Source organism: Chrysemys picta, chromosome 5, assembly GCF_011386835.1.
Source record: "Chrysemys picta bellii isolate R12L10 chromosome 5, ASM1138683v2, whole genome shotgun sequence".
NCBI classification, from domain to species: domain Eukaryota; kingdom Metazoa; phylum Chordata; order Testudines; family Emydidae; genus Chrysemys; species Chrysemys picta.
In genome coordinates, this window is record NC_088795.1 from 42783189 (window position 1) to 42810564 (window position 27376).

At 46.0% G+C, this 27376-nt stretch overlaps 1 protein-coding gene across 1 annotated transcript in view; it reads left to right on the forward strand.

Annotated features, from left to right (window-relative positions):
• Positions 1 to 1618: 1618 nt before the first annotated feature.
• FGF2 (fibroblast growth factor 2) overlaps positions 1619 to 27376 on the forward strand; it is a 75650-nt gene continuing 49892 nt past the window's right edge. The window contains exon 1 of the mRNA XM_042860068.2: positions 1619 to 2429. Coding sequence (XP_042716002.1) covers positions 2252 to 2429 — 178 coding nt within the window. The 5' untranslated portion in view covers positions 1619 to 2251. The remainder of the gene's footprint in view (positions 2430 to 27376) is intronic.

Below are 27376 nucleotides of genomic sequence, written 5' to 3' on the forward strand. Positions count from 1 at the left end.
AGGACTTTTGGGGGTCTGCACAAATTTTTAAATCAAAATGGGGGTCCTTGAGTTGCAAAAGGTTTTTGAGAACTGCTGTGCTACACAACACCCCAACTTCACCATCCTATCAAGACTTCCTCCAACTGGAACCAAAGTATCTGTACTCTTCTGAAGTTCACAAGACTGAACTTTTGCCCCATCACAGAACCTGAAAATGTTTGGCTTTGTAGTGATGAGCAGGAGTAGAAATAATTTAGAGCAATTCTATTAAATATATAAATACACAAAAATGAAAATAGATTTAACACATGATGAATTTTTAATTTTATTACTGAAATACATTTGTTGGAACAATAATGGTCCCTATATTCTATAGTTCTTAAGATGGTGTTCTGCTTAACTGATGGAATGATACAGCCCTTAAATTACATATTGTAACACTTGTTTTCCCTGAGTTGTTTTTTTTACTGAAATGATCTACAGTGCAACTGAATGATGTTCTAATTTAATTTTTAAAAATTCGTACAAATTAACTGAACATGATCTAACTCTTCTTGGATAGTATTCCATACTAATACCTCTCAGCACCATGATGTGTATGACCGTTACTAAACATTCAGAAGCTTTTGTTTTTTGTCTGATTTATATATTTTTCATACCCTAGGCACGAGGGTAAAATGGGCTATGCAGTAGTGAGTGTATTCTTCTCCACTCATTCAGAGCCCTAAAGCTTTCTGTAATATATTAAAATGCTTGCGTGTTCAATTAAAAAGTACTGCATTACCTTCTGTAATCAATAGTAACCAAGGATATTTTTCTGGCTAAATCATGAGGAGTGGCTTTGCCACAGCCTTCCTATGTGACTTTGGGCAAATCATTTAATCTCTCTCTGCCTCATCTTTTTCATCTATTAATTGGGTATAATTGTGTTTACGTCACAAGTGTTTGTAAAAACACATTCAGTTTAAAGTGTAAAGTAACTTTATATACTCTGTCCACAATACAGCTCCATCCCTATCAAGACTTTGTGTCTGCGCTGTTTTTAGGGGACTGCATTGTGTACAGTAATCGGAGTCCAATTGCATTGGGGTAGTAAATGCTGGCTTTTGGTTCGTTGTTTCTGTTCACATCTGATCAGATAAGTCAAGGAGTAGCACTAGCTTGTATTTTCTCTTTGGTTCTGTATGTCGACTTCTAGCTTTTCTAAGGTTTGTACTCAATCTTTTATATTGTGTTTTCAATGCTAATAACAAAATACCACTACTCTATATAATGGTGCTACCCCTTCTCTTAACCTGTGTTCTACAAACCACGCTTCAGAAGATAAAAATGCCAAAATAATAGTTGGTTGCTATTGTTACTAAAAAAAAGTTCAATGCGTAACTAAAAATATCTATCCTGGCCTAATATTCCTTGAAAACCAAGTTGGGTCTCGCACACTTTCTGCAGCGCCTGCTCCCCCAGGCTTGCTCTTTCCAGCGACATGTTTTTGAAATCACGCTGATGCTGTTGATGTCCAGCCTGCAGAGCGATTTGGGAAGGGTACTTTCCGTGCGCACTCCCTTGCGGGCTAGGAGGGAGCAGGGTGGAGTGGAGGACAGGAGGTTGGATGTACGGCCAGGGGAGGCAGGGCCGGGCAGGGTTACGGTACGGTGGATGGGGAGGGAACCACTTCTCCAGCTCGGCCAGTTTCTCCAGCAGGAGCAGCAGCAGCCTCCCCGGCCCGCAGGGGACCGGCCCAGATAGGCACCCGCTAAGGGCAGGGGGAGGAGCAGCAGCGGGAGGCCGCTGCGAACAAACAAGTCGTTACTAGCTGCGCTTCCCCCTGCCTGCGCCCCTCCGCGGCGGAGCGGGCAGAATCCGAGAGGCGGCCGGGGGCGCGGGGCGGCGCTGGCTCCCTGCAGCCCCAGCAGCATCGCCGGGAGGCTGCGCTGTGCGCTGGCTGCTCGGGGCCGGGCAGGGTGACGGGCTCCCAGAGCCCGGGCGTTGCGCAGCTCCACCAGCCTAACTTGGCAGCCGGCACCCGCTTCCCGCGCGGAGGCGGCGAGGGGCCGGGGAGCCGGGCACTGCGCTGCCCCGTCGGAGAGGAGGGGCCGGGCCCCAGCGGGCAGGGGCTAGGCTGGGCGGCCGCGGCAGAGGGCGAAGCCGGCAGGAGGTGAGGCTGGGCGGCCGCGGCAGGGCGAGAAGCCGGCAGGGGCTGGTGGGCGGCCGCGGCCGGGGGGCCGGGCACCAGAGGGGCTCCCCGGCCCGGGGCCACGCAGCGGGGCGGATGGCTGCGGGCAGCATCACCACCCTGCCCGCGCTGCCCGACGACGGGGGCAGCGGCACCTTCCCCCCGGGGCACTTCAAGGACCCCAAGCGGCTGTACTGCAAAAACGGGGGCTTCTTCCTGAGGATCAACCCGGACGGCAGAGTGGACGGAGTCCGGGAGAAGAGCGACCCGCACAGTGAGTACCAGCCTCTTCTCCGCCCTCTGCACCCCCTGCCCGGTCCCGGGGCACGCCCTAGCTACTCCCAGGGGCTACCGGCTGCGCCCTCCCACCTCTACACCGTTCACGGCACCTGCCCACTTCTAGTGATACCCTCACCTGCATACTCCCCTCTTCAAACCTACATAGCCCAAACTCCTTGCTGACTGAGGGTAAAAGCCTGGCTTCATTGAAAACAATGGCAAACTCCTATTTCAGCGGGGGCAAGATTTCACTCTAGGTCTCAGATCTATTCCTGTTACCTTCTGATCAACTGGATCGTGTGTGTGAATATGAAGACCTGAGTTCACTCCTACTTTGGTCACAGACCTGCTGTGTGACCTTGGATAAATCACTTCACCTCTGGGCTTCTTACAATAGAGAATCTTACTGTGTTTGAACAGGATTGGGAACATTTGAGTTAATGACACTGTCATGACCATGACTTTGCAGTCAGCGTAGACTAGCTTAATTCACGAATGTGGGGGTTTAACCATAGCTAGCTGACAGAGCATCTCATTCTGGGCTACACCAACTGAAAACTATAGTCAGTATTTTGTCTAACTTGAGTGATCCCAATCCTATTCAAGCACAATAAGATGTTCTTGCATATACAAGTTCTCTGCTTGTCTTTCCCCATCTCTAAAATGGATAGAATGACACTTGCCTATTGTAAGTATTTCATGTTATTAGCTTTAAATTTAACACTTGAAGGTTTATCTGTACTGATCAATCAGCTTTATTATTAATGGACAATGTAGAGTTATGGTTCTGTTAACGCAAGCAAGCTCGCATCTTAAACAAGAAAGAAAAGACTCATAGACTTTAAGGTCAGAAGGGACCATTATGATCATCTAGTCTGACCTCCCGCATGATGCAGGCCACAAAAGCTGACCCAACCCCTTTCCCTTGACTCTGTTGTTGAAGTCCCCAAATTCTGTGATTTAAAGACTTCAAGTCGCAGAGAATCCTCCAGCTAGCGACCCCCGCCCCATGCTGCGGAGGAAGGCGAAAAACCTCCAGGGCCTCTGCCAATCTACCCTGGAGGAAAATTCCTTCCCGACCCCAAATATGGCGATCAGCAGAACCCCGAGCATGTAGGCAAGATTCTCCAGAAGAGCGTGGCACATGTTTGTAGAAGTTTTCATTTTCATGTATAATCAGCTTGGATCAAAGGACAGTAAAAACAAGTATAAAATACTTTGAATACTACAAAACTTGAACTATATCCCAGACAGTATTCTTGTGGAAGTGGTAATACCTCTCCCAGTGCCCTCCCTCTCAGGGCAGGAATAGGGTCCTGGGATGGGAATGCCAGTTCACTTCCTTTATTTTGCAAGGGAATCACAGTACACAGAATGGTCTAATCCTCAGTTAGTGAGAATAGGCAATCAGACACCTTGCACTGCAAGAGGCTTGTTGTCCAACATGAAATTGTGTGGGTGGATCCTTATTACTAAAGTAGCCTTTTGCTTATTTAGAGAACAAAAGCCACAAGACTTGTCAAAGTATTGAATAGTCTATGTATAGTACTTGCCAATCCAGTGGCAATTCATTAACCTGTCCCACAACTGAAGAGCTGCTGGTGAATTATTTCCTTCAAATCAGTTATGCATGGCAGAATTACTATGCAGTCTCCTATCATAGGGTAACAGCCCTACCATGCTTCCTGATTAGTATACTACTAGAATTGTACTATGCATGCTATGAACCTTGACTAGACAAGGAACTGCTATGAGACCTTTGGCACCAGCTGCAGACAAAATAAGATCCTACTCAAACGGGCTCTTTTCACAAAGAGGTAGTTGTGGCATAAAATTAACTAGGATTTTGGCCCTATTTTTCATCTGCTGCTGGCCTGATTCCGAAATGCAAATGGCATAGAAGGGAGACAGAAGAGGAGGAGGAGGAAGACAAGAAGGAAATGGGGAGACAGATACAGAAAGAGAAGAGCTACAAAGAGAAAAAGGAGAGTAGGGCAGAGAGAGGGACAATGACTCTTACACTGGTGTCCAATGAGAATTTGTAGACCTCAAAGGCTTACACTTCAAGTATTCATATTTGAATTTAGCCTGCTAACCTACCACACAGTACACCTGGAAACCCTTTAATATTTTCTTCCAATTTTGGTTTCTAAATTCTGGAATATATTTGCCAATACCTCCTTTTAAATTCCCGGAGAAACACTGCAGGAGCCTGACACCAGACCTGGGCATATTTGGAGTGGGTTGGAGACAGCCTATAGCTGTGTTACTGTGTGATGTGCCTTGTACATTCACTTTTTTCTTGTAGATTTCTAGGATGCCCCTTGAAAAAAGGAATATATAATACAAATGTGTGTGGAGTAGTGTAAAATATGAAATTATACTCAATGATATAAATACCATAAACCTTGGCACATGGAATGCCTAAAGTAAGGTATTAAATTTATATATAGATAAGGGGCCTGTGTGGTTCCCCCTCCCTCCCCTCCCAGACGTGTCAGTCACTGACCGCTCTGGATGCCCTGTACTGAAAATCGGGACATTTGTTTTGGTGTCTAAATATGGACCTAGCTGCCTAACTATTTTTTAAAATGTGACTGAAAAGTCCCATTTAAATACTCTGGATACTAGAAGAATTTGCTTTTTCTAATTCAGTTTTCATATGGAAATGTAAGCTTACATCATAATAGTAACCCTAATGACGTTAATGCTTTCTGTCTTTTTAAAAATTAGTGTACATGGACGCCTGGAGCAGGGTATGTTTGGGAACAAATGGAAATATTGGGGAAATGTGGTCATTCTTATAGGAAAAGTCTAATTCATTCATAATGCACATCTTGTCACCTCATGGATAGCTGGGAGAGTATCTTTGAAATCTAATACAAAGTTTGGATTCATGGCTGAAGTATGGGTCTGTGAGGCAAGCACTCTCTCTTTCCTGGTTCTGCAACCTCTCTGCATCTTCAGTTTCACCCGATTGCACTCCTATTCCTCTGCTGCCATTCTTCTTTGTATCTCTATTTTTCTTTCCCTCCTCCTCCTCCTCCTCCTCTCCCTCTCACACTCTCTTGCCTTTTTAGTTAATCATTCTCCCTCCCCCTTCTCCTGACTCCACCCTACTGCCTTCTTCCTAATTCCAGTACTCTGATTGCCTCTACTCCCTTTACCAACTTCCTCCATGGTAGGCTGTGGCACCAGTGAGTAGGGTACTCTTCTATTCCAAACCATATCCAGGGAGGGGTTACAGGTATGTTTCCTTTAAAGTCTGTCCCTTCCCCCTCCTCACTCCCACATTTCTACTACTGCCAATAACTTGAGGGGCCTAAGAAAAGGTTGTTTTTGGTATGCTTGGAAGGTCATACTGAAACAACAAGCAATAAATAAAAGACAAGTCTTGGACACCTTCCTAAGAGGCATAAGACTGAAAATGTTATAAAGAAAAGTATATCTAAATTAAGTGATGCAGTTTTACCTTATGATGCCTGACTTTCCCTTTCTTAAACATCCATTTCTATGAGAAATGTAGTCAGGGGAAATTGATGGAATTATTCCAGCAGAGAAATTGACCTAAATGTTCAAGGGCATTGATTCAAGGAAAATTTAGTAGAGATTATTTTGGTAACTGTTCTTTTCAAGATTTAATTGCCTAAAGTTGTATTGGATGAACACTGGTTCCTTTCTTCTTTCAAAGGAAGTTCTGATTTTAGACGGTGTGAAGACCTGTATCTGGTTAGATCTGTGTCCAAAATATAATAGTGTAAAACAGTGTCTTATTTAGTTGTTGTCAAGGCTGAATCCCCACTCTGTCACTCAGAGTGCAGAAGTGGGGGCCTGAAACGATTTTAAAAATTAATACTTGCCACTCCAGGCTGATATTACACTCCCAAGGTTACAACTTCTCTCTGACCATAGGTGCTGCCTCCGTGGATGCTCCAAAAAAATTGGTGGGTGCTCAGCTCCCATCGGCAGCTCCCCGCCCCAGCCCCCCCCCCCCGCTCCAGCTTGCCTCCGCGAGTGCGGTGCCGCATCCTGCTTCTCCCCCCACCCTCCCAGCGCTTGCGCTGCGAAACAGCTGATTCGCGGGGCAGGGAGGGAGGGGGAATGCGGCGCACTGGGGGAAGAGATGGGGCCAGGAATTTGGGGAAGAGATCCAATAGGGGTAGGGAGGGGACGGAGTTAGGGTGGGGACTTTGGGGATGGGGTTGGAATGGTGGTGGGGCTGGGTGGAGAAAGGTTGGAGTCTGGGCGGGGCCAGGGCCAGGAGGGCATGGCACCTACCAGGGCAGGAGAAAGTTGGCGCCTATGTCTCTGACCTTGGCTTGGTAAATGCTGCCATCACCCAAATGCAAAAAAAAAAAAAAAAAGCACCCTTTGAACCCAGGAAGGAGCACTTGGGAATTCCTCCTTGCAGTACTCTCAAGCCCTTCACACCCCCCCCCCCGCTCCCCTCCCCCCGGGAAAGTGCTGAGAAAGAAAACAAAGGAAATTAGCTGTGGCTACCAGCTAATTAAACAACATGCACAAACCTCTTAGAATACCAAAAATCCAATCCTGTTCTTAAAGATAAATGTGATTAAAACAAAAAGGAAAAAATTACACCTGGAACTTAGGCTTTTGTTAGATTTTAAAAGAGCAATTACAAAAACCAAGCACCCAAAATAGCTTTCTTGCGGGTTCAGCTTAAAGGTTACAAGCAAACAAAAGCATCTGGGGTTAGCACAGAGGCAATCCACAAGCCAAAATAAAAAATCAACCTAATTGTCTGTCTAAACATTCCCTATCCAAATAATTTCTTCCAGGTATAAAAGATGAATTTTCATACCTGGTTCAAGCCTTATACAGCATTGCTGCTCCATCCCTGCAGCCCAGAGAACAACGGACAAAGGGAAAGTTTCTTTCCCAATTTTAAAAAATTCTATCTTCCCACTGGCTCTTTTGGTCAGGTGCCCACTCCTTTTCTTTTACCTGTGGGCTTGTTAACCCTTTACAGGTAAAGCAAGAAGAGAACAGACCAAGAGGGGTTTTATAGTTTTACAGCTAACTGGCTGGCTGGGTGTCCATCAAAGGGAGCTACTCTCCCTCTTCCTTCCACCCGCCCCCCCAAATGTATCACAGTTGTGTGTGACTTTTTCCCTGATATGCCTTTAGTACTAAGGAGCATATGTCCAAATTATATAACCTGTTCCCTGTGTGGGACTTGATTGTTTTTTTTTTTTCATTTGTTGTGTGCTTACATGAACTCTTAAATGTATATTTAATGGAAACAAAAAATAGCAAGTAAAAATCCTGTATGCTAGATGACTGAGATCTTGTGATTAAAATAGGACAATACATTTATCATGGTGGATATTGCCATCTCATATGCATTGTAAAATGAATTCAGTGAAGAAATGGCAGAATCTCTTCTGACACACCCTAGTGTCTGTTTGTTTTCTGAAATGTATGTGGCAAGCCAAACAGAAGACAAAAGTCACACCTATGGAGTTTATTTTTTACAAGAAGTTCTTTGCAAGCTGCATGAGTTCTGGCTGAACAAGGCAGCACAAAGTATCCAGTCAATTTAGAAAGTGTTTTAGAACATCCTCAGAGGTGTCTGTATTGAAATGACTACTGAGCAAACAAAAAGTGGTTCACTTGTCCATCGCTTTCAGGAGACCTCCAGTAGCACAGGTTGTTTCCTTCTCAGTCTTTCTCTCACTCGGAAATAGCCAGAGTTGATATAATTCCGTAACTTCCATCCTGCTTTGCCTCAGGCCAGGAATACAGCATGGCTTCCTGGAAGGACTACATTTTTCCAGTAATCTTTCTCCTCGATCTCCTCAAGACTTTCTAGGAATTTCTCTGAGACAGTTTTGTACCTCACTGATCAGGGCGAAAGGTCTTCCAGCCTACTTTGTTCATGAACTCCTGTTGCTTTCGGATGCATGCAGTGGAAAATACAATAGGAAGATATACACACACACACACACACACACACACACACACACACACACACACACAACATGAAAAAATGGGTGTTGCCATACCAACTGTAATGAAAGTAATCAATTAAGGTGATAGCTCACCTAATAGCTCACCTTAATTGATTACTTTCATTACAGTTGGTATGGCAACACCCCTTTTTTCATTGTGTGTGTGTGTGTGTGTGTGTGTGTGTGTGTATATATATATGTGTGTATATATATATGTGTGTGTATATATATATATATATATGTGTATGTATATATATAAAAAAAAATTTCCTACTGTATTTTTCACTGCATGCATCCGATGAAGTGGGTTTTAACCCACAAAAGCTTATGCTCAAATAAATTTGTTAGTCTCTAAGATGCCACAAGTACTCCTCGTTCTTTTCCCTCGAAATTATTCACTGTAAAGACCCACCCATTAAGTTACTTTTTAAGTTCCCATTGGTCTGTTGCATAGTTTTTTTGTTTTTTTTAACTGTTTCCAGTTGTTAATCCTAGCCATTCCCACAGTGTGTGTTTTGTCATAATCAACCTAAAAATTCTTCCCAGCCCTGGGATGCAATTTGCTCTGAAGAGAGATAGCACAGCAACCCTCATAAAGGAAAGAAAATATATGTTGTGTTTTAAGACTTACTGTGTAATGAATATTTTCATAATTTCACCACACAATTATGTGAGGTAGTTAATGGCTAAGGACAAAGTCATCTATACTTGCTGGTATGGCATTGGAGTAGAGGTGCCACCTGATGAATTCTCCTTTACTGGAATCCAGTTTCCCAACACAAGTCTCCTTGGAACTGGCTGAGAATGAGAGAACATATGCAATAGAACATGCTTTGCTAATCCTCCAAGCAGAGCTACTATCTACTTCAGCATACTTGCCTGCCAACTAGATGTGGCCTCTAAGGTAGGGGACCACAATTTGGATGTGGTCAGTGAGTTACCCTAGCATTTTCTTGGATGCTGGGGGGGCTCTGCTTCTTGAGTAAGATAAGCAAAAAGTTTCCCAACACTTCCCCCCAGCTCCCTGATGCATGATTTAGCCCTTAATGTTTGAAAAGTGCTTTGAAGATCAAAAGTGCAATATAGGTAGTCACTGTTTATTTCTGTTATACAGAGAAAATACTCCACCTATGCTTTAACTATTAATCTTGGCAGCTGTTTATTTAAAATACTTTGTGAATTCATAGAGATGATCATTTCAATAAGCTTGTGAGCCAAAAGCTCCAAATGCTTACTCCTGCCAAAGCCAGCTTTCTGACCCAAAAGTAAGGGTGGATTAAATTTATGGGCAAAATTCTGGAGCTGTGCTAGTGTAAAAACCGTGTAAGGTCAGAATCAGGCTCTAAATCAGGGGTGGGCAAACTTTTTGGCCCAAGGGCCACATCTGGGTAATTTGTATGGCGGGCCAGGAAAGTGGGGTTGGGGTCTGGGCTCTGGGCTCTGGGCTCTGGGGTAGGGCTAGGGATGAGGCTTTGATGGTGCAGGAGGGTGCCTCGGGGTGGGACTGAGGTTTCAGAGGGCAGGAGGGAGATCAGGGGTTTGAGGCATGGGAGGGAGTCAGGGTGGCAGGCTCCAGGTGGCGCTTACCTCAAGCAGCTCCCAGAAACAGTGGCATGCCCCCCCCTCCGGCTCCTACGTGGAGGCACAGCCAGGTGACTCTGCGCGCTGCCCTGTCCGCAGGCGCCGCCCCTGCAGCTCCCATTGGCTGTAGTTCCCAGCCAATGGGAGCTGCAGGGGTGGCGCTTGGGGTGGGGGCAGCTTGCGGAGCCCCCTGGCAGCCCTTACACGTAGGAGCTGGAGTGGGGGGATGTGCCGCTGCTTCCGGGAGCCATGCAGAGTGGAGCAAGACCCCGACCCCATTCCCTGGCTGGAGTGCGGGAGTGGGGCAAGCCCCAGACCCCACTTCCAGGTGGGAGCTCAAGAGCTGGATTAAAACGTCTGGAGGGCCGGATGTGGGCCACGGGCCGTAGTTTGCCCACCTCTACTCTAAATATTCTACTAAAAGGCACTGTATTGTCTCTTACCTTTTTAAAATAGAAATGTTTGTTCCTGTACTTTTCACTAAGAAAAATTAGACAAAGTCGCTAATGTTTTTTTGAGCAACAAATACTCATAATACTGTATGCAAACATCTGTGTTCATTCTGGGGTTAGAAATGTTTTCCAATAAAAAGCAGCTTACAGAAAGTGAGCTGTGTTTATTTGTTGACTATTACTAGTATTGACAGAATAGACAAAGGGTCTAACCCTTGAAATCAGTGGGAGTATTTCCATTGACTTCAACATATTTTGGATCAGGATACTGGAATTGTTGCATCAAGTGCTACTGAAAGCTATTAAGGGTCATCTTGTATTTTGGGTTAAATGCTAAATAGCAAAAGATGTAACACATTAGCCAGAATTATCAGTCTTCTCGTTCAAAAGCTGTACAAAATATGACTTATTTCTCATGACCAAATTTACATCCTGAACAGTGCCCCCCAATACCATGGTGTCTGGTGTTTTATACTGTAATAATTTGAAAAAGACAGGATTCTCTGCATGATCAGCTGTGACAAGTAGAGGGCTAATAACTTAATTTAGATGTCAACATTTTATACATCTTACATTAAGATATCAATTTTATAAACACTTTTTTAGTATTCTTGCAATCCTGAGCTTTAGTTCATGCTCTCAATTCTTATGGTCAAATTCTTTGAGATGTGTTGTCAGTTTTCAGTGCAGGAGGTGTTGCGACTTTGAAGGATCAGGCTCAAATTCTGCACAATATTCTTTCAGGGTAGCAGCCGTGTTAGTCTGTATCGGCAAAAAGAACAGGAGTTTCAGTTTCAGCTTTAATTTCCTTTTTCAGAATATCCTATAAAACTTTTTTAAAATAATAACTGCCTCTTTGTACTTTTTTAAATTATGTACTGCGTCAACTTGAAAACTAAGGTAAGATTTTACTTCTATTTAGGTCTAGAAATTGAGAATAGGGGGGAAAAATCTAAACTGGATCAATTCCTATATTATCTAATTTGTTCAAGTAGCTCACCATCTGTGTCCAGAACTGTTTCTATATGAAACAGTTATTTGGGTGGCAGAACACAATGTATAGGAGAAATCTGCTTCAGTGCTGATACTAGTTCCAAGCAAGAAGCCACATTTATATAGATTGTTTCAGGGGCCAAATTTATCTCATATGTAATTCTTTTGTGATTGTTATAAAGTCACCCCTGGGATGAATTTGGCCTGAGATGTTTAGTTGAACTGATTCATTTTGATCACTTTCTCAAAAGCTTTAAAGACCTCACTACACTGAAATGTAAAGTTATAAACTATTACATTTTTATCAAACTTTGTTGTGGTAAACTGTATCCTAATTCAACAAAAAAGAAAAGGAACTGAAATTTGTATTTTGATTATATTAAACTTTAAATATATTCCTTGGAAATGTTACTTAAGAATGACACATTCCAAGGTGTTTTAAAATCCTTTTTGAGATGGGTGTTCATATTATGAAACTGATTTATAATTCTAGACACAACTGGTGTTTTTTGCTAGTGATACTATCGCAGTGTCCATTTTCTAGACAATAAGACTAAGTTCCGTTCCTTATGTATAATTTTAGTGGAAGTACTCTTTCAAGTAAGGGATATATTAAGAATGCCTAATTTATTGTGATGTAGAGGCTACATCTGTATGTGAATTCCAAGACTATTGCATATCCAGGGCAAATTACCTCAAAGTTAAACTGGGATTTATGGCTTCACCTTCAGCTTCTAAAAATATAGAGGACAGCATACCTGATTGTTCAAACATTCACAATTAGTGACTTTCCATTTCATTAGCAAGTGCGTATTCAAGGCTATGTATTTCAAAGTACTTCCTTGATTCTTAAATGCTCAGCTGTGTGCCTTGTAACCAGGGCTGGCGCAACCCATTAGGCGACCTAGGTGGTTGCCTAGGGCGCTAACATTTGGGGGGTGGTGACCATGGCGGCCGGATCTTCGGCCGCCCCGGTCGTCATCGGCATTTCGGGGGCGGGACCTTCTGCCGCCTATTTCGGGGGCGGGACCTTCCGCCACCTAGGGTGGCAAAAAAGCTGGCAGCGCTCCTGCTTGTAATATTACCTGGGTCATGTTATAAACACCTAGAAATGTACTGTACTATCTTTTGTATCCAGCTGATTTTTCAGTGATAAAATCAAAAAGATATGTCCAGAGTTCTGATGCCACTTCAGAATTCATCTTATTTGTGCAGTTTTTAAAATTTTCAGCATAAAGTCAAATTTTTACCTGAATATCTGTTGTGTACATTTAAGACTATAAATGAGCATTTAAATGAGTTACTGCCATATTGATATGGTGTCTGCAAGGGTGGGTGTGAGTTCTGCTACATAAACTGTTCCTGAACACATCTTTCTAGATGACTGTTCCTATGTAAATATGTCACTCTTAAAGATGGCAGCTTGTTTGACTTTTTGGGCTTGAGGGGAAGCCCCTTACAGCTATAATGGAGGAAGATATTAAGAGTACTGGTAAGAACTATACTCCTGTATTAATTTTGCAATGGCAATAGAGTGAATCGGTGTTGTATTACTACAGTATAGGCATTGACCTAGTCTTATGTTTGCAGCAGATCTAGCAAAATAAGGGGAACTGTTGGATGTAGTGGTTATGAAATATCCCATGGCACTTTTTGTTGTAAGAGCAGAGTTATCAACCCTATTTTCCTGGTCACAATCCAATTTGAATAATTTATGTTCTGATGAGCTAAGCTTCCTGTGCAGTTTCAAGTACACACGGTGCCCTTATCTTCCACTCCTAAACTGTTGTGCAGTGCCTTTGCTCACTGTTAAATGCTGCTGTGCTCCAGTTCATAGGTATCTGTCTTGGGCGCACATCTACACTAGAAAGTGGTTTTTTTGTTTTTGTTTTGTTTTTTAAACTGGCAGAAGTTCTGCAGGTGTTCTGCAGCTGACGTAGCTCTTTCAGCCGTGTGCGTTCACATTTGGCTCCCTTTGCTGGTGCAATGTGATCTTGCAGCATTAGGCCGCATTGCTAAAGGACACCAAGCACTGGGTGAACATCCCAGTGTGCCCCATGCCACCATCTGGCATGCTACCTTGTGGGAAGTTTTCACAGTATATTGAGGTGCTGCTGTCATGTTTTGTGGCATATCTTCACGATGGAAGTTTGGGGTCAAATTTCCACAAATCTTTCTGTTCTATCTCATAATCTATTCCTTTTTGCCACTGACGCTATGGATATTCACCCAGAGCAGTTGTTACTGCCTGACCTGGAGCCCTGGGTGCTTCTGTGCTGTTTTGGCTCAAAGCCCTGCCCATCAGTAGCATTCTCTCAGCACAAGGCTTCCCCCAGCCTGGTTACTCTTGCAGAGTGATCCAACAGCCCTTCCAGTCTCAAGTCACCCCAAAGCCATCTCCCCTGTAGTGTCTAGTCCCTCTCGCTGGTCATTACAGAAGTTATCAAGATTTCTGCCTCCAAAGAAACAGAATGTTCACTAGCCTGCTAGGTTAGTGGAAGCTTTTACCCTTTAGTTTTATATACAGCACTGAGATGGATTTGTAAAAGTGAAACAAGAGTATTAACAGAGCCTAGGTTTAGGTGATATTCGGTAGAAGGAGTAGGGATAGAAATGGCCAGAAACAAAAGTAAAAAAATACACTTCTAAAATTAAAATCTAACTTGGACTCTAGAGTCCCTTGTTCTAAGTAACTTTCTCACCAGTCATTCTTCCAGGATCAACACGGAGCCTGAAGCGCTTGGTTTCTTTGTTGCCTCAGGTAAAGGATGCCAAAATGGCTTTTTGCCTGTGTTTATATTTTCTCTGTCAATTGACCCTGTTTAAGAGTCAGGAAGGCTTCAAAGGGGTGCAGTCTGCATCCTCTTTCGAGATTAAGTGGTCATCTTCCCCAACTTGCTTGCCTGATGGCTTTGTTTACAGTGCATGTAAAAATGCTTTTCTGTTTTAGGTCACACCTGGCTTAATTTACACTGGATTCACAGTCAAGTCTGTGAAACAACATTCCTTTGTCTAGGATAGGCTGTACTTAGGCACTGCCTGCTAAACATGTTTGAGGAATGTGTTTCCAGCACACATCTATAACTCTTTATACACTGCCTGTACATACAGCACACAATAGTATTAATGATCTGCATGTTACCAGTTTGCATATGACATCTTTCAGATAGAGATTATGACAACAGTGAGTTGGGGAAATGACTGTTAGGCCTGATGAGACTTATGGCATAAGATGCCCTCTGACAGTTGGCATTGAGGTGCTCCCTGAATCACAGCTGCTATCTTGCCATCAGAAATATGGATGAGATAGTGATCTACTGAGCTGACTTGACCATTGTATCTGCAGAACTGAGGATGACTGAGAATGAGCAGCTGAAACACTTGCAGGTACCTGCTGACCCACTATACAGGGTAGAGCAGCAGTCTTGGGGACTAAATGATGAACATGGAGTGGGTGGGATTGGATTGTAATGCAAACCTGGGACAACCAGCATTGGCTCCAGAATTTTTTGATGCAGAAGCCCACATTCCTGAAGTAGTCATGCCAAACTCACCTAAACCCTGCAATGCAAGAGACACAGATAAGAGCTGCTCTGATAGTAAGGAAATGGATGGCAGTCTGTCTTGAAATTTGCAACCCCAAATTGCTACTGGTCAGAGGGCAGCCAGTTTGGGGTTGGAAAATCTATTGTGGGGGCAGTTGTCGTCCAAGTGTGCAAAGCGATTTAATTGTGCCCTGCTCTACAGGGTGATCACATTGGGCAATGCCAGGAAATAGAGGGATTCGATGGGCTTTCCTAATTATGATGGAGTGATTTTTGTTTCATTGGCTCATGTAGCCTTACATAGGGTTACCATATTTCAACAATCAAAAAGGAGGACGGGAGGAGCCCCGCCTCCGCCCCTTCCACTCCCCGCCCCCCTCAGAATCCCAACCCTCCCCCCACTCCTTGTCCCCTGACTGCCACTCCTGAGACCCTTGCCCCTAACTGCCCCCCAGGACTCCACCCCCTACCTAAGCCTTCCTGCTCCTTGTCCCCTGACTGCCCCAACCCTTATCCACCCCCCCACCCTCAGACAGACACCCGGGACTCCATCCAACCACTCCCCACCCCCTGACAGCCCCCCCAGAACTCCCGACCCATTTAAACCCCTCTGCTCCCTGCCCTCTAACAGCCCCACTCCCAGAACTCCCCCAAAACCCCCCCGCTCCTTGTCCCCTGACTGCCCCCTCCTGGGACCCCTGCTCCTAACTGCCCTCCAGAACCCCACCCCCTACCTAAGCCTCCCTGTTCCTTGTCCCCTAACTGCCCCCTCCTGAGACCCCCCCACCCTAACTGCCCCCCTAGGACCCTACCTAAGCCTCCCTGTTCCTTGTCCCCTAACTGCCCCCTCCTGAGACCCCCCCACCCTAACTGCCCCCCTAGGACCCTACCCCCTACCTTTACCCTGACTGCCCAAAACCTTATCCATACAACTAACCCCCAGATAGCCCCCCCCCGAACTCCCGACCCATCCAACCCTGCTCCCTGTCTCTTGACTGTCCCCTCCAGAACCTCCCTGCCCCTTCTCCGACCCCCTGGCCCCCTTACTGTGCTGCTCAGAACCGAGTGCTTCGGAGTGGTGCGCTGGGCAGCAGGGGAGGGGGAGCAGGGGGAGGAGCTGCAGACTGCCGGAGGCTCGATGCGAACGGCCAGTGATCTGCGAATGCAGGGAGGGGGAGGGAGGGAAAGAGAGGAGGGGAGGGGGAAGCAGAGGAGGGGCTCTGGCTGCCAGAGCCCCGTCGGAGTGGCACAATCAGGCCGGCTGCCCTGTCAGCTGCGCGCGCTCTGCATGTGGGGGAAATCCGGACATTTACAAATTCCCCCTGGACGTTATTTTTAACTCAAAAAAGCCGGATATGTACGGGAGAATCCGGACAAATGGTAACCCTACCTTACACCAAGACACCCGGACAGAAGCAAGGACAGATTTAACGATCACCTGAACTGGTGCAGCATGGTTGTGGAGCAAGCCTTTGGAAGACTGAAGGCCAGATGGAAATGTCTCATGATTAGGCTGGGTCTCAGTGAGGAAATATTTTTAATGTTTTTGCTGCATGTTGTGTATTGCATAACATCTGTGAAGTCCAGGGTAAGGTGGATAGGTTATCTGGTAACTTTGAGCTGCCTTCTTACAGGTCAGTTACTAGTGCCACTACAGGTGCTGTGCAGTTGGGGGAAACTCTGAGAGCAGACAGTAGCTGGAAAGTGTGTGTCACACTTGTTACTGCACAGATGGTAATTAACTTATCAGTTTTTTGGGGAGGGGACTATTGCTTTGGGAAATTGTCAGCTCTGTACTATAAGACAAAATTAAATCTGGGTTTTTGCAGGGTAGAACTTCAAAAAATGTGGTCTGATTGAAGTGTAAGGTGTCCGCATCACACTGGGCAGTAGATGTATTCACAGCAGTTCTTTATTATTTTGTGGGGTTGAATGCAAAGGATATTGTTGCTGGGAGGATTGGAGTCCCATGGAGGAGGTTGTTTGGCACTAGCCAGAAGAAATTGTTCTCCAGGCTGAGTGCTGGCCTTTGATTGTTCTGATTAATTAGGTGCTCTAGCATCGGGAGCTTTCTTTTTTTAAAGAAATGTATGATTTCTTTGTGCACCCTCTGCTCCCACTATTCCTGAGTCTCATGGACTCCAGACTATGCGGCCCAGGTAACCCATTGTGCTTGAGAACCACTGGTGTAGACAGATATGAACAGTCTTCAATCGCCAGTACTTCATGAGCCTTTAACCGTACACAGCTTGGGGTGTGTGTGTGTGTGTTAAAGTCTTGTAGACACAGGGAAGTTTTTTTTGGGGGGGTGGGGTGGGGGTGGGACTTGCATATCTTTAGTGATAGTGTTGCAAAGACTGCTAAACTTTTATTACAGATGGTTGTGATCTTTGAGGCTATATTGACCATGAGGGTCTTGGAAGGCCAGAGAAAAGAGCTACTTGAGAGGGCTGGCAGTTGGCTGGGGCTGTATGTTTCTGGGTTCTTCAAAATGATCACCCAAGAAATCCTTTTAAAATAGTGGACTGGGAAGGTGTTCTCTTGTGGCAGAAGAAACAAAGGCAAAGATTTAAATACTAGTGGCTGAAAAAATTCCTGTGAAATTGTGCCTGAAGACTGAAAAATTGTTCAAGTTAAGAATAGCAGAAGGTCCCTGTGGCTACTGGTTAGTTAATTCTATGAATGTACCTCACTTTGTTGCTCCCTCCTTTTTCCAATGCAATGCAAGTAACTGTACTTTTAAAGTTACTGCAAGTGTTTTGTTTGTTACCATGATATTGAATTTTACTGGTTTGAAGCAAGTAACATTTCTGTTTTTCTGATTTTTGGACTGTTGCCTAGTACTGCCATTTCATGCTCTTAAACTAAAGCTGCTAATTCGAAACAGAATTTTTCTCCCCATGCATGGCTGCTATTTTGAGAAGGGGGTGGCGGGGAAGAGGAGAACATTTCAGGAACAAGCAAAATGGCCTGAATTACTGAGGCAGTCCTAGTAAATTTACACCTGTGACGTACTACACCTTGAGGGAGCATCTTGTAACCCCCATATTACTTATCTGTATATAACTTTGATATTGCATATAAAGCATGCTATGTGAGGTATCAGGAAAAGGTTATGATCGGCTGAAAGTCACTGTTCTATCTAAATATGTATGTCATTAGTCCATGTGAGGTTATGAGATTGTGTTGTATGGCTGTCACTAAAACATGCTGTAAGTTGGGGAATCAGCTAGATAGTACCTCCCCAGAGACAACAGCGAGGAAAGTAACCTATGTCTGGTGGGATGTAAAACAACCCATCAACAGCCATTGTAGCAAGGGAGCTACAATTCAATGGCTCGCCTGCATGAGGCCACACCAAGGGAATTGCTCAACCTTGCCTGGGGACTCAGCAACGCCCACCAGACATGTCTGGACTTGTTCTCCAAGCACATGGGACTGAGGGTATAAAACAGAACACAAGAGACCCATGCTTGGCCTTTCTCCTTCCCCCACCTATGCTGCAAGCAACAAAGACACTGAGAAGAAGACGGAAGACTCCAAGAGAGGAGACTGGCCCAGGTTTAAGGGACAAATCTGTATATTAAGGACTGCAATATCCATTGGGGGTGAAAAAAGCCTGCTTAATTTAGATGTTGCCCAGTCTAATAGGTTTGAGAGTTTAGACTGCATGCTTATATTTTCTTTTCTTTTTGGTAACTAACTCTGACTTTTTTTTTTTTTTTTTTTTTTGCCTATCACATACACCTCTACCCTGATATAACGCAGTCCTCAGGAGCCAAAAAATCTCACCGCGCTATAGGTGAGACTGTGTTATATTGAACTTGCTTTGGCCCCCCCTGCTCCTTGTCCCCTGACTGCCTCCTCCAGAGACCCCTGTCCCTAATCACCCCCAGGACCCCACCGCCTACCCACACCCGCCGCCCCCTGACAGGCACTCACTGGCAGCGGCGAGAAGTGGAGCAGCCCAGACCCAGCCCGCTCCACTCCGCCAGCTCCCAGCCGCGGTGCTCCGCTTCCTGCCGCTGGTGAGTGTGGGGAGGTTGGGGAAAGGACACCCCCCGTACTCACCTGTGGCAGGAAGCGGAGCGCTGCAGCTGGGAGCTGGTGGAGTGGAGTGGAGTGGGCTGGGGCTGGGCTGCTCCACTTCTGCCACTGCCAGTGAGTGTGGGGAGGTTAGGGAAATGATGCCCCCATTCTCCCCTGCGGCAGGAAAGGGAGCACCCTGGCCCCAGCCTGCTCCGCTTTCCTTGCCCTGGCTCCAGCTGTGTCGCTGGGGCGGGGGGAGGGAGGGCGGTTGGGGAAAGGTCCCGCACTCGCTGGTAGTGGCGGGAAGTGGAGCAGCCCAGCTCCAGCCTGCTCCACTCCATTCCACCAGCTCCCAGCTGCGGTGCTCCGCTTCCTGCCGCAGGTGAGTGCGGGGGAGCGTCCTTTCCCCAACCTCCCCGCACTCACCGGCAGCAGGAAGCGGAGCGCCGTGGCTGGGAGCTGACACGCTGATCCGCCGGAGTGCTGCTTTACTGTGTTGTATGCGAACCAGTATTCTATCAGGTCGCATTATATCAGGGTAGAAGTGTATAATCCTTGCTTGTAGTCAATAAATTTGTTTAACTGTTTATCTTTACCAGTGAGTTTGCCTGAAGTGTTTGGTAATCTGCTCAGGTTTGCAAAGGTTGGTCTATCTCCACTTTCCATTGATGAAGTGGTGAACAAATTAATAAATCTGCACTGCTCGTCTTGTGCTGGGAGCTGGGGGAATTTGGCAGGTGCCTTTCTCTGTGTGAGTCATGAGTGGCTCTGAGAGCGTTCATGCAATCTAGCTGGGTGTGGGGCTCCACATGCAGTTGTGCTGAGTGATAACAGTGCCTGGAGGGGCTTGCTGCTTGTCACTAGCGAGGCATTGTAAGAGACAGCCCAGGCTGGAGAGAATTAAGGGGGTATAGTGGTCCCAGGCTGCACCCCAGCGATCCTGTCAACACCTACCCGAGCCACCTTTCTCAGTTTTTTTTGCTTGGCTCAGTTGGTTTTGCTGGGACTCAGTCCCAGCATCATTTGTGTCCCCAGTGTATGTGATCTCCTACTCAGTTACCAGTTCTGGGGTGCCAAAATAGATTAGAATAGTCCCTTAGTGTCAAGCCTTTGGGAAATAGGGAAACATTAGTCTATCAGACACATGACGATATCCTGATCCACATGTGATGTCTACAGTCTGATATGAACCCATTGCTGACCTGAAGTTCTCTAACTGCTGCGTAGACAAGATGAGTCCCAGAATATATTCTGCACTGAATCTTGAAAGTAGCAGGACTCAAGATGGGACTGTAATTCAGAGTGTTTTATTACAAATCTGAAGGAAAAACAGTACATTGTGCATTTTACTCTGCATTTTGGGAATCTGACAGTATGGTGCACTCAACTTTAATTAAACACCTATGAGAAAAAAACTCTCAGAAAAGTGCAGGGGTAGCTTAGTAAACTGGTGGTGGTTTACGAAGCCTTTCACCTTTGGGGCTCTGGTTCATGTTCTGTCCAGGCCAACAACTTTCAATCACTACCGACTTGATCATTTGCAGCTAGCAGTATTTCCCTGTGAGTCCATTATTTAAATGTCATCATAGGGTGGATATGCAGCTTGATGGGAGGGGAAAAATAGATGAGGAGCATTTAAGTTTCAGGGAGGGAGAGTTCTCAATGTTATCCTTCTACTTGTGATGCCCAGGAGTGAAATACTGTAGTGTGTGGGGGTTTTAAATAGCCATTAAAGGACTGGGTTCTTGGCCATTATAAGGTGGTTTCACTTTTAGCTTTGAAGAATCCAGAAACACACAGGTGACGTATAGTCAGCCGCCACCTCCTCTCCTCCATTTGTTGTGATGAACACAGATTGGTGGGATCCTGAGAATCAGGGTCAACCACTCTAAGGGCTGGTCCACACTAAGCCCCCAGTTCGAACTAAGATACGCAACTAAGTCGAAGTATCTTAGTTCGAACTTAAAGGTACTTACCGTGGGTCCACACGCGGCAGGCAGGCTCCCCCGTTGACTCCGCCTACTCCTCTCACGGAGCAGGATTACCGGCGTTGACGGCGAGCACTTCTGGGATCGATTTATCACATCTAGACAAGACGCGATAAATCGATCCCAGAAGATCGATTGCTTGCCGCCGAACCAGCGGGTAAGTATAGACATACCCTAAAGGTTGTGATTCCTAATAGGATCTATTCCTTATCAGATCATGCTACTTCCTTTCCCATTGCCATCACTAACTCCGCCATCCTTGCCATATTCCAGAGTTGTAACCTAAATGTCTGATTCCATCTCTCTCACCAATTTCTGTTTACTTTTATTTTTTGTGGCATCTCTAAAATCCAGTATTTCATGTCCAGCTGTAATGCTAAAATCTATGTCTAATGCATTCACCATCTCGAGTTCTGCTACAGCAACCTTCTTCTCTCTAGTCTCCCCATGTCTCGTCTTACCCCACACCAGTCTGTTCTCAACTCCTCACACTTATCACCTTCAAGGCCTTGCAGAATTCTACACTACCTATTTCTCCTCCTATTCTCATTTCTCCTCTCTTCTGTTATCTTTCTCCCACTTGCTACTTCCTTCTTCCAGGTTGCCTCATCCTTGCTACTACGTCTGTCTTCCTGTGTAGCAAATGATCTCAATCTTCTTCAAATCCCTCTTCAAAATGCACTACTTTTGCGCAGCCTTTCAATAATGACCTCTGCAAGATTTCTCTCCATCACCCTAAACTTGTTTATCACCTCAGTGTCAGAACTAGATTTTAGGGTCATTAGGACAGGGGGCATGTTTTTATACTGTCAAGCAACTTCTGATACCATTCTCTAGAATTGCTTAAAGCAGATTAGAAAAATCAAATAACTGGAGATCTTGTCATTTGGCTCAGTATTACAAGCGGAAAGGTATAGTGGTAAAGCTGCAGTCCAGAATGGTGAATCTCCTCCTTGGCAACACTATAGGAAGAAGCATTGCTATGTGTACATAGCATGTGTTCATGGATTTCCATAATTCAAATAAATGTTATTTTTAGCATTTCTTAATGGAGGTTGTAAAATATTTTATTTTACAATCCAGTGCATTTACATTGCACTTCACAAGACACCGATAAGACACACTTCCTGCTACCCTTTCTGATCTTCTACGGCAGGGGTTCTCAAACTGGGGGTCGGGACCTCTCAAGGGGTCACGAGATGTCAGCCTCCACCCCAAAGTCTGCTTTGCCTCCAGCATTTATAATGGTGTTAAATAGATAAAAAATGTTTTTAATTTATAAGGGGCGGGGTTCGCACTCAGAGGCGTGCTATTGGAAAAGGGTCACTAGTACAAAAGTTTGAAAACCACAATCTATGGCAGGGGTCTCAAACATGCGGCTCACGGGGTTCTTTCCTGCGGCCCGCCAAGCTCCCCCCGCCCGTGGACCCCCACCCCTCTGCCTACCCCGTGCCACTGTGAGCCCCGCGCAACTCCCTGAAGTGGCTGGAACTACTTTATGTCCCTGCAGCCCTGGGCAGGGGGCGAGTAGAGGGCTCCGTGCTCTCGCAGCTCCCATTGGCCGGGAATGGGGAACCACGGCCACTGGGAGCTTTGGGGGAGGTACGTGGAGGAGCAGCACATGGTGCCATTTCCCCCCCCCCCACACACACACACACCCCAGGGACTCTGGCTGCTTCCTGGAGTGGAGCAGAGTGGAGCGGGGTCAGGGGCCAGGGCAGGCAGTGAGCCTGTCCTGGCTGCAGTGCGCGGCGCTGCCACCCCGGATTTGTTCTAGGTAAGCGGCGCCGGGCCGGAGCCCACAACCCGCTCCCCTCCTGCACCCCAACCCCCTGCCTGGAGCCCCCTGCCACACCCTGCACCCCAACCCCCTGCCTGGAGCCCCCTGCCTGGAGCCCCCTGCCATACCCTGCACCCCAACCCCCTGCTGCACCCCTTATCCCTCCTGCACCCCAACCCCCAGCCCGGAGCCCCCTGCCACACTCTGCACCCCAACCCCCTGCTGCACCCCTCACCCCTCCTGCACCTCAACCCCCAGCCCGGAGCCCCCTGCCGCATCCCTCACCCCTCCTGCACCCCAACCCCCTGCCCAGAGCCCCCTGCCATACCCTACATCCCAATCCCCTGCTGCACACCTCACCCCTCCTGCACCCCAACCCCCAGCCCGAAGCCCCCTGCCACAAACTGCACCCCAACCCCCTGCTGCACCCCTCACCCCAACTCCCTGCCCTGAGCCCCCTGCCGCACCCCTCACCCCTTCTGCACCCCACACCCCAATTCCCTGTCCTGAGCCCCCTGCCAAACCCTGCACACCTTCTGTACCTCAACTCCCTGCCCTGAGCCCCCGCCACACCCTGCACCCCTCCTGCACCCCCTGGGGGCAGGGAGGGGGCAGAGTTGGGGTGAGGACTTTGGGGAAGAAGTTGGAATGGGGGCCGGGAAGAGGCGGGGCAGGGGCAAGGGCCTCATGGAAGGGGGCGGGGTCAGGGGCAGCAAGTGGGGGGTGTCACTGATGTGGCCCTCGGGCCAATGCACTAGTCCTCATGCGGCCCTTGTGGTCGTTTGAGACCCCGATCTACGGTATATTCTCTGTGCCTTATGAAGTGCCCTGTCAGCCGTCAGCACTCAGTAATAGAACTGACATGGTATTCTTCACTTCCAGTACTAAACTGTTGTTTGCTGCTGCTTTTGGCTTCAGTTGTGGGGAAGGGGCAATTCATATCACCATTTAAAAAAAATTACTCTTTGCTTCCTCTGTCTTCTGAAATATTGTTCTTTGTCTTGGGTCTGAGTTCATCTTCATTACTGTTGGTTGTGTAGGTTTATTTTGAAAACCGCTAAGAATCCACAAAGGGGTTTGGAAAAATGCATGGTAAAAATAGTGCTCAAAAGATTTGGGATACACTTAAGCATGTGCTTAAAAATTTAAATACGAGTAGTCCCATTGACTTCTTAAAAAACTAGTCTTGTGTAAAGCTTAGCATGTGCATGTATGTTTGCAGAATTGGGGTCTAGAAGAATAGCTGCTTGGGAAATAGCATAAGGAGAAGGCTGTGTGGGAAGGTAGGGCTCTGTATCCAAGTGTTAAAGACTGACTGGAAGCCCAAACTACGAAAACTTCAACTGTGTTAGTTTTTAAACAAGTAATACAAATTAATACTTTGGTTACTGCAACTGATTCTGCTGAGCCATTCCACCATTTTACATCCCCCAATACTAAATTAACTGAAAAAATTAAAGAAAACACAGCCCATTATTTGCCTTGCCTTTTTGAAGTGAAGTTCTTAGTCATCTTTAAGTATTTGCTTATATGCTCAAAGTGTTTATACACTAACAAATTTAATGTAATTTTAATTTGTTTTAAATCAACTAATGATGCATTGGGAAAATTCTATTGGCAACTTGGTCCTGGCTTGAGTCTAGCTTTCACACCAAACCACAGTACTGAATAAGATATTCTCGTATTAAAATGAGTCAGATTTCCCTATTTGGTTTTGCCCTTTAGGCTTTAAATGATGCAATCAATTTACCTGCAGTAACATAGGAGGAGTCTGTTGTTAATTTGCAATACAACAGTGCCCAGAGGCCCCAAATAGCATAAGGGTTTTATTGTGCTAGGCAATTTAGAAACTTATAACAAAAGATAGTCCTTGCAATGGCTTGCAATCTAAATTTATATGCAATATCATGCAATCACTCTAAACGTGACTCAACAACCACAAATAATTTTCCCAAGTAAAGCATGAAATAAATAAGAACTTCACTGGCACTTCAGTTTAAAGCCCTTTACGCACATCTGACTGCCCCCTTGTGAAGCTGACAAGTATTATTGTGCCTATTTTACAGGTGAGGAGAGGGAAGTAAAGAGACTTGTTCAAAACCATGGGTAGAAATTTAGCGCATTACATTATCGTTGTAAAAATTATGTCCTGTAGAAGTATAATTTGCCTCCCTTTTTTTTTTTTTTTTTTTTTTTTTTTTTTTTAAATAACAGGGAGAAATTGGGAATTGTGTATTCCATATAGTCAGTGGCTCCTAGGATGGCAGGAGTCTGGGGTAGGAAAGAAATGCCCATAGATAAAGTGGGTGGTGAGAGAGGATGTCTTCTGGTTTCTGTACTTTTTGTTAAATATTAGCTGGTTGGCATATAATTGCTGTGGGACAGGCTAGTTCAATAGGATATTCCAAAAATCGGGTAACTTACTTTTATTTAAACCCTTGGATTTATTCTTGTCACCAAAAATTTTTGAAGTGTTCATATGTCAAGGGTGTGTATTTTTGTTGATGTTTAAAATTTTTAAAGCTCTTACTTCTGCCTGCTTGTGGATTTATGCTCCTGGCTGCTGACAAAAAAAAGGATTTACTTAGGATGCTGTAACACAGTAGTAAAGAAATGTGTCTTTGTATGTTAACATGACTCACTAATTCTCAGTGTAAAAAGTTACTACATGTAGCATCATAATCTGAACTAGCAGATCCATTACTATACAATCATAACAGTTATAAATCACTATCTGTAGGGGTACAAAATATTCATTGAAGAAAATTAAATTGATTAGGGTTTTAACTCTTAACTTGAAGTCAACAGCCTCCAGTTCTTAGTGATCCTTCTAATCTGAAGAACTCATGCAGAAAGTGAAAACGGAAAATGAAGGCCACCCATCATTTGCTTTTTAAATCTTTACTTAGCCTTGGAGACAGGGTGGGGAATGTGAGATGATGTCTGGAGTTCTTTTGTGTTCTCTGCAGAGACTCTTCTGAAGAGCTAAGAACTACGAACCACAGTTATGAAGCGGGGCGGGGGAATCTAACATGCAGCATGAGTTTTGATGTCTGCAAGCTCTGGTTTTTCTTTTCTTCCTTTTGTGCAGGGCCGGCTCCAGGCACCAGCTTCTCAAGCAGGTGCTTGGGGCGGCCGCTCCGGAGAGGGGCGGCAAGTCCAGGTATTCGGCGGCAATTTGGCGGACGGTCCCTCACTCCGCCTGGGAGCGAAGGACCTCCCGCCGAATTGCCGCCGCAGATCGCGATCGCGGCTTTTTTTTGTTTTTGTTTGTTTTTTGTTTTGGCTGCTTGGGGCGGCCAAAACCCTGGAGCCGGCCCTGCTTTTGTGAGCCTGTGATCTTGTCTCAGAAAGAACCACTGCCAGGGCTGGGTTTTTTCATTTGTATATAGAATAACGTTTGAGTCTTCTAGCACAATTTATGTTTAGGAGATGCTTTATGATGAGCCTATGAAGTAGGCTGATCTCCCTTTTTTTGCAGTATTCTCACACTCACCCAGGGGTGAAAGTAAGTTCAGTGACTTACCGGTACGCTGGGGCCAGCTCTGGCCCCCAGAAGGGGCGGGGCCTAGGGCAGAAGGGGCGGGGCTGAGGCCGAGCCAGCCCCAGCCTACCCTGTAAGGTAAGTGTCCCCCCCCACCGGGGTAGCAGCAGCAGCCCAGGGCTCCGGGGGCTATTTAAAGGGCCTGGGGCTCCCCTGCTTCTACCGCCCCAGCCCTGTAAATAGATGTGGGAGCCCTGGGGAAGTAGCGGGGCTCCCACAGATATTTAAAGACCAGGGTGGCAGAGGCAGCTGGAGCCCCGGACTCTTTAAATAGCCCCCAGAGCCCCGCAGCCGTACCCTAGAGCTCCAGCAGTGGGGTTCTGGTGGCAATTTAAAGGGTCAGGGGCTCCAGCCCCTGCTGGGAGCCCCAGGCCCTTTAAATTGCCCCCTGGGGAAGCCGGGCCACCCTGGTACGGCAAATCGGCTCTTGCCGGTACCGGCTTACTTTCACCTCTGCACTCACCTGAAAATGTCTCCACGTTGACTGGAGAAACATGCATCATAATGAAATATTGGGGGAGAAGAGTCAGTTTTAGATTATTAGAGACTTAGATCAGAAGAGAACAAAAGAGGAAAAATATTGATGACAGGTCAGAGCCCGTAAGAGAGCTTGAATTGTCACAGGACGGGATGCAGGGAGGGAGACAATAGATGCACCGTGTGTAAGAGTAAACCAACCAGGCTAGCTCAAGAGAAACAACCCATCATTTTTCTGTTTGAGTCATCTAGTAAAGTTTTAAACAAATAAGAGCTGGTCTTTTTAATGCCTGCCCTTCCAAGAGACTGCAACAGACCACATCAGTTTATGAAAGGTCATGCTCCCAGTGTTGAACTAAGCATTCACAGTAAAGGAACAGTACTTAATGAAGAGGAAATGCCATCAGCAAGACACCCAGGTATCTTAGCAGACTAAATGAGCCTTTAAAGTGCAAGGGAATAGAGGCATCCAAACCATCAGAGAAGGCCAAAGAATTCACTTAAGAGAATCCCTTACTCTGTCTTCTTCCTCCTCATCCCCTCCCTATTACTCCTGAAAAAAGAGAAGTGGGAGTAGTTAG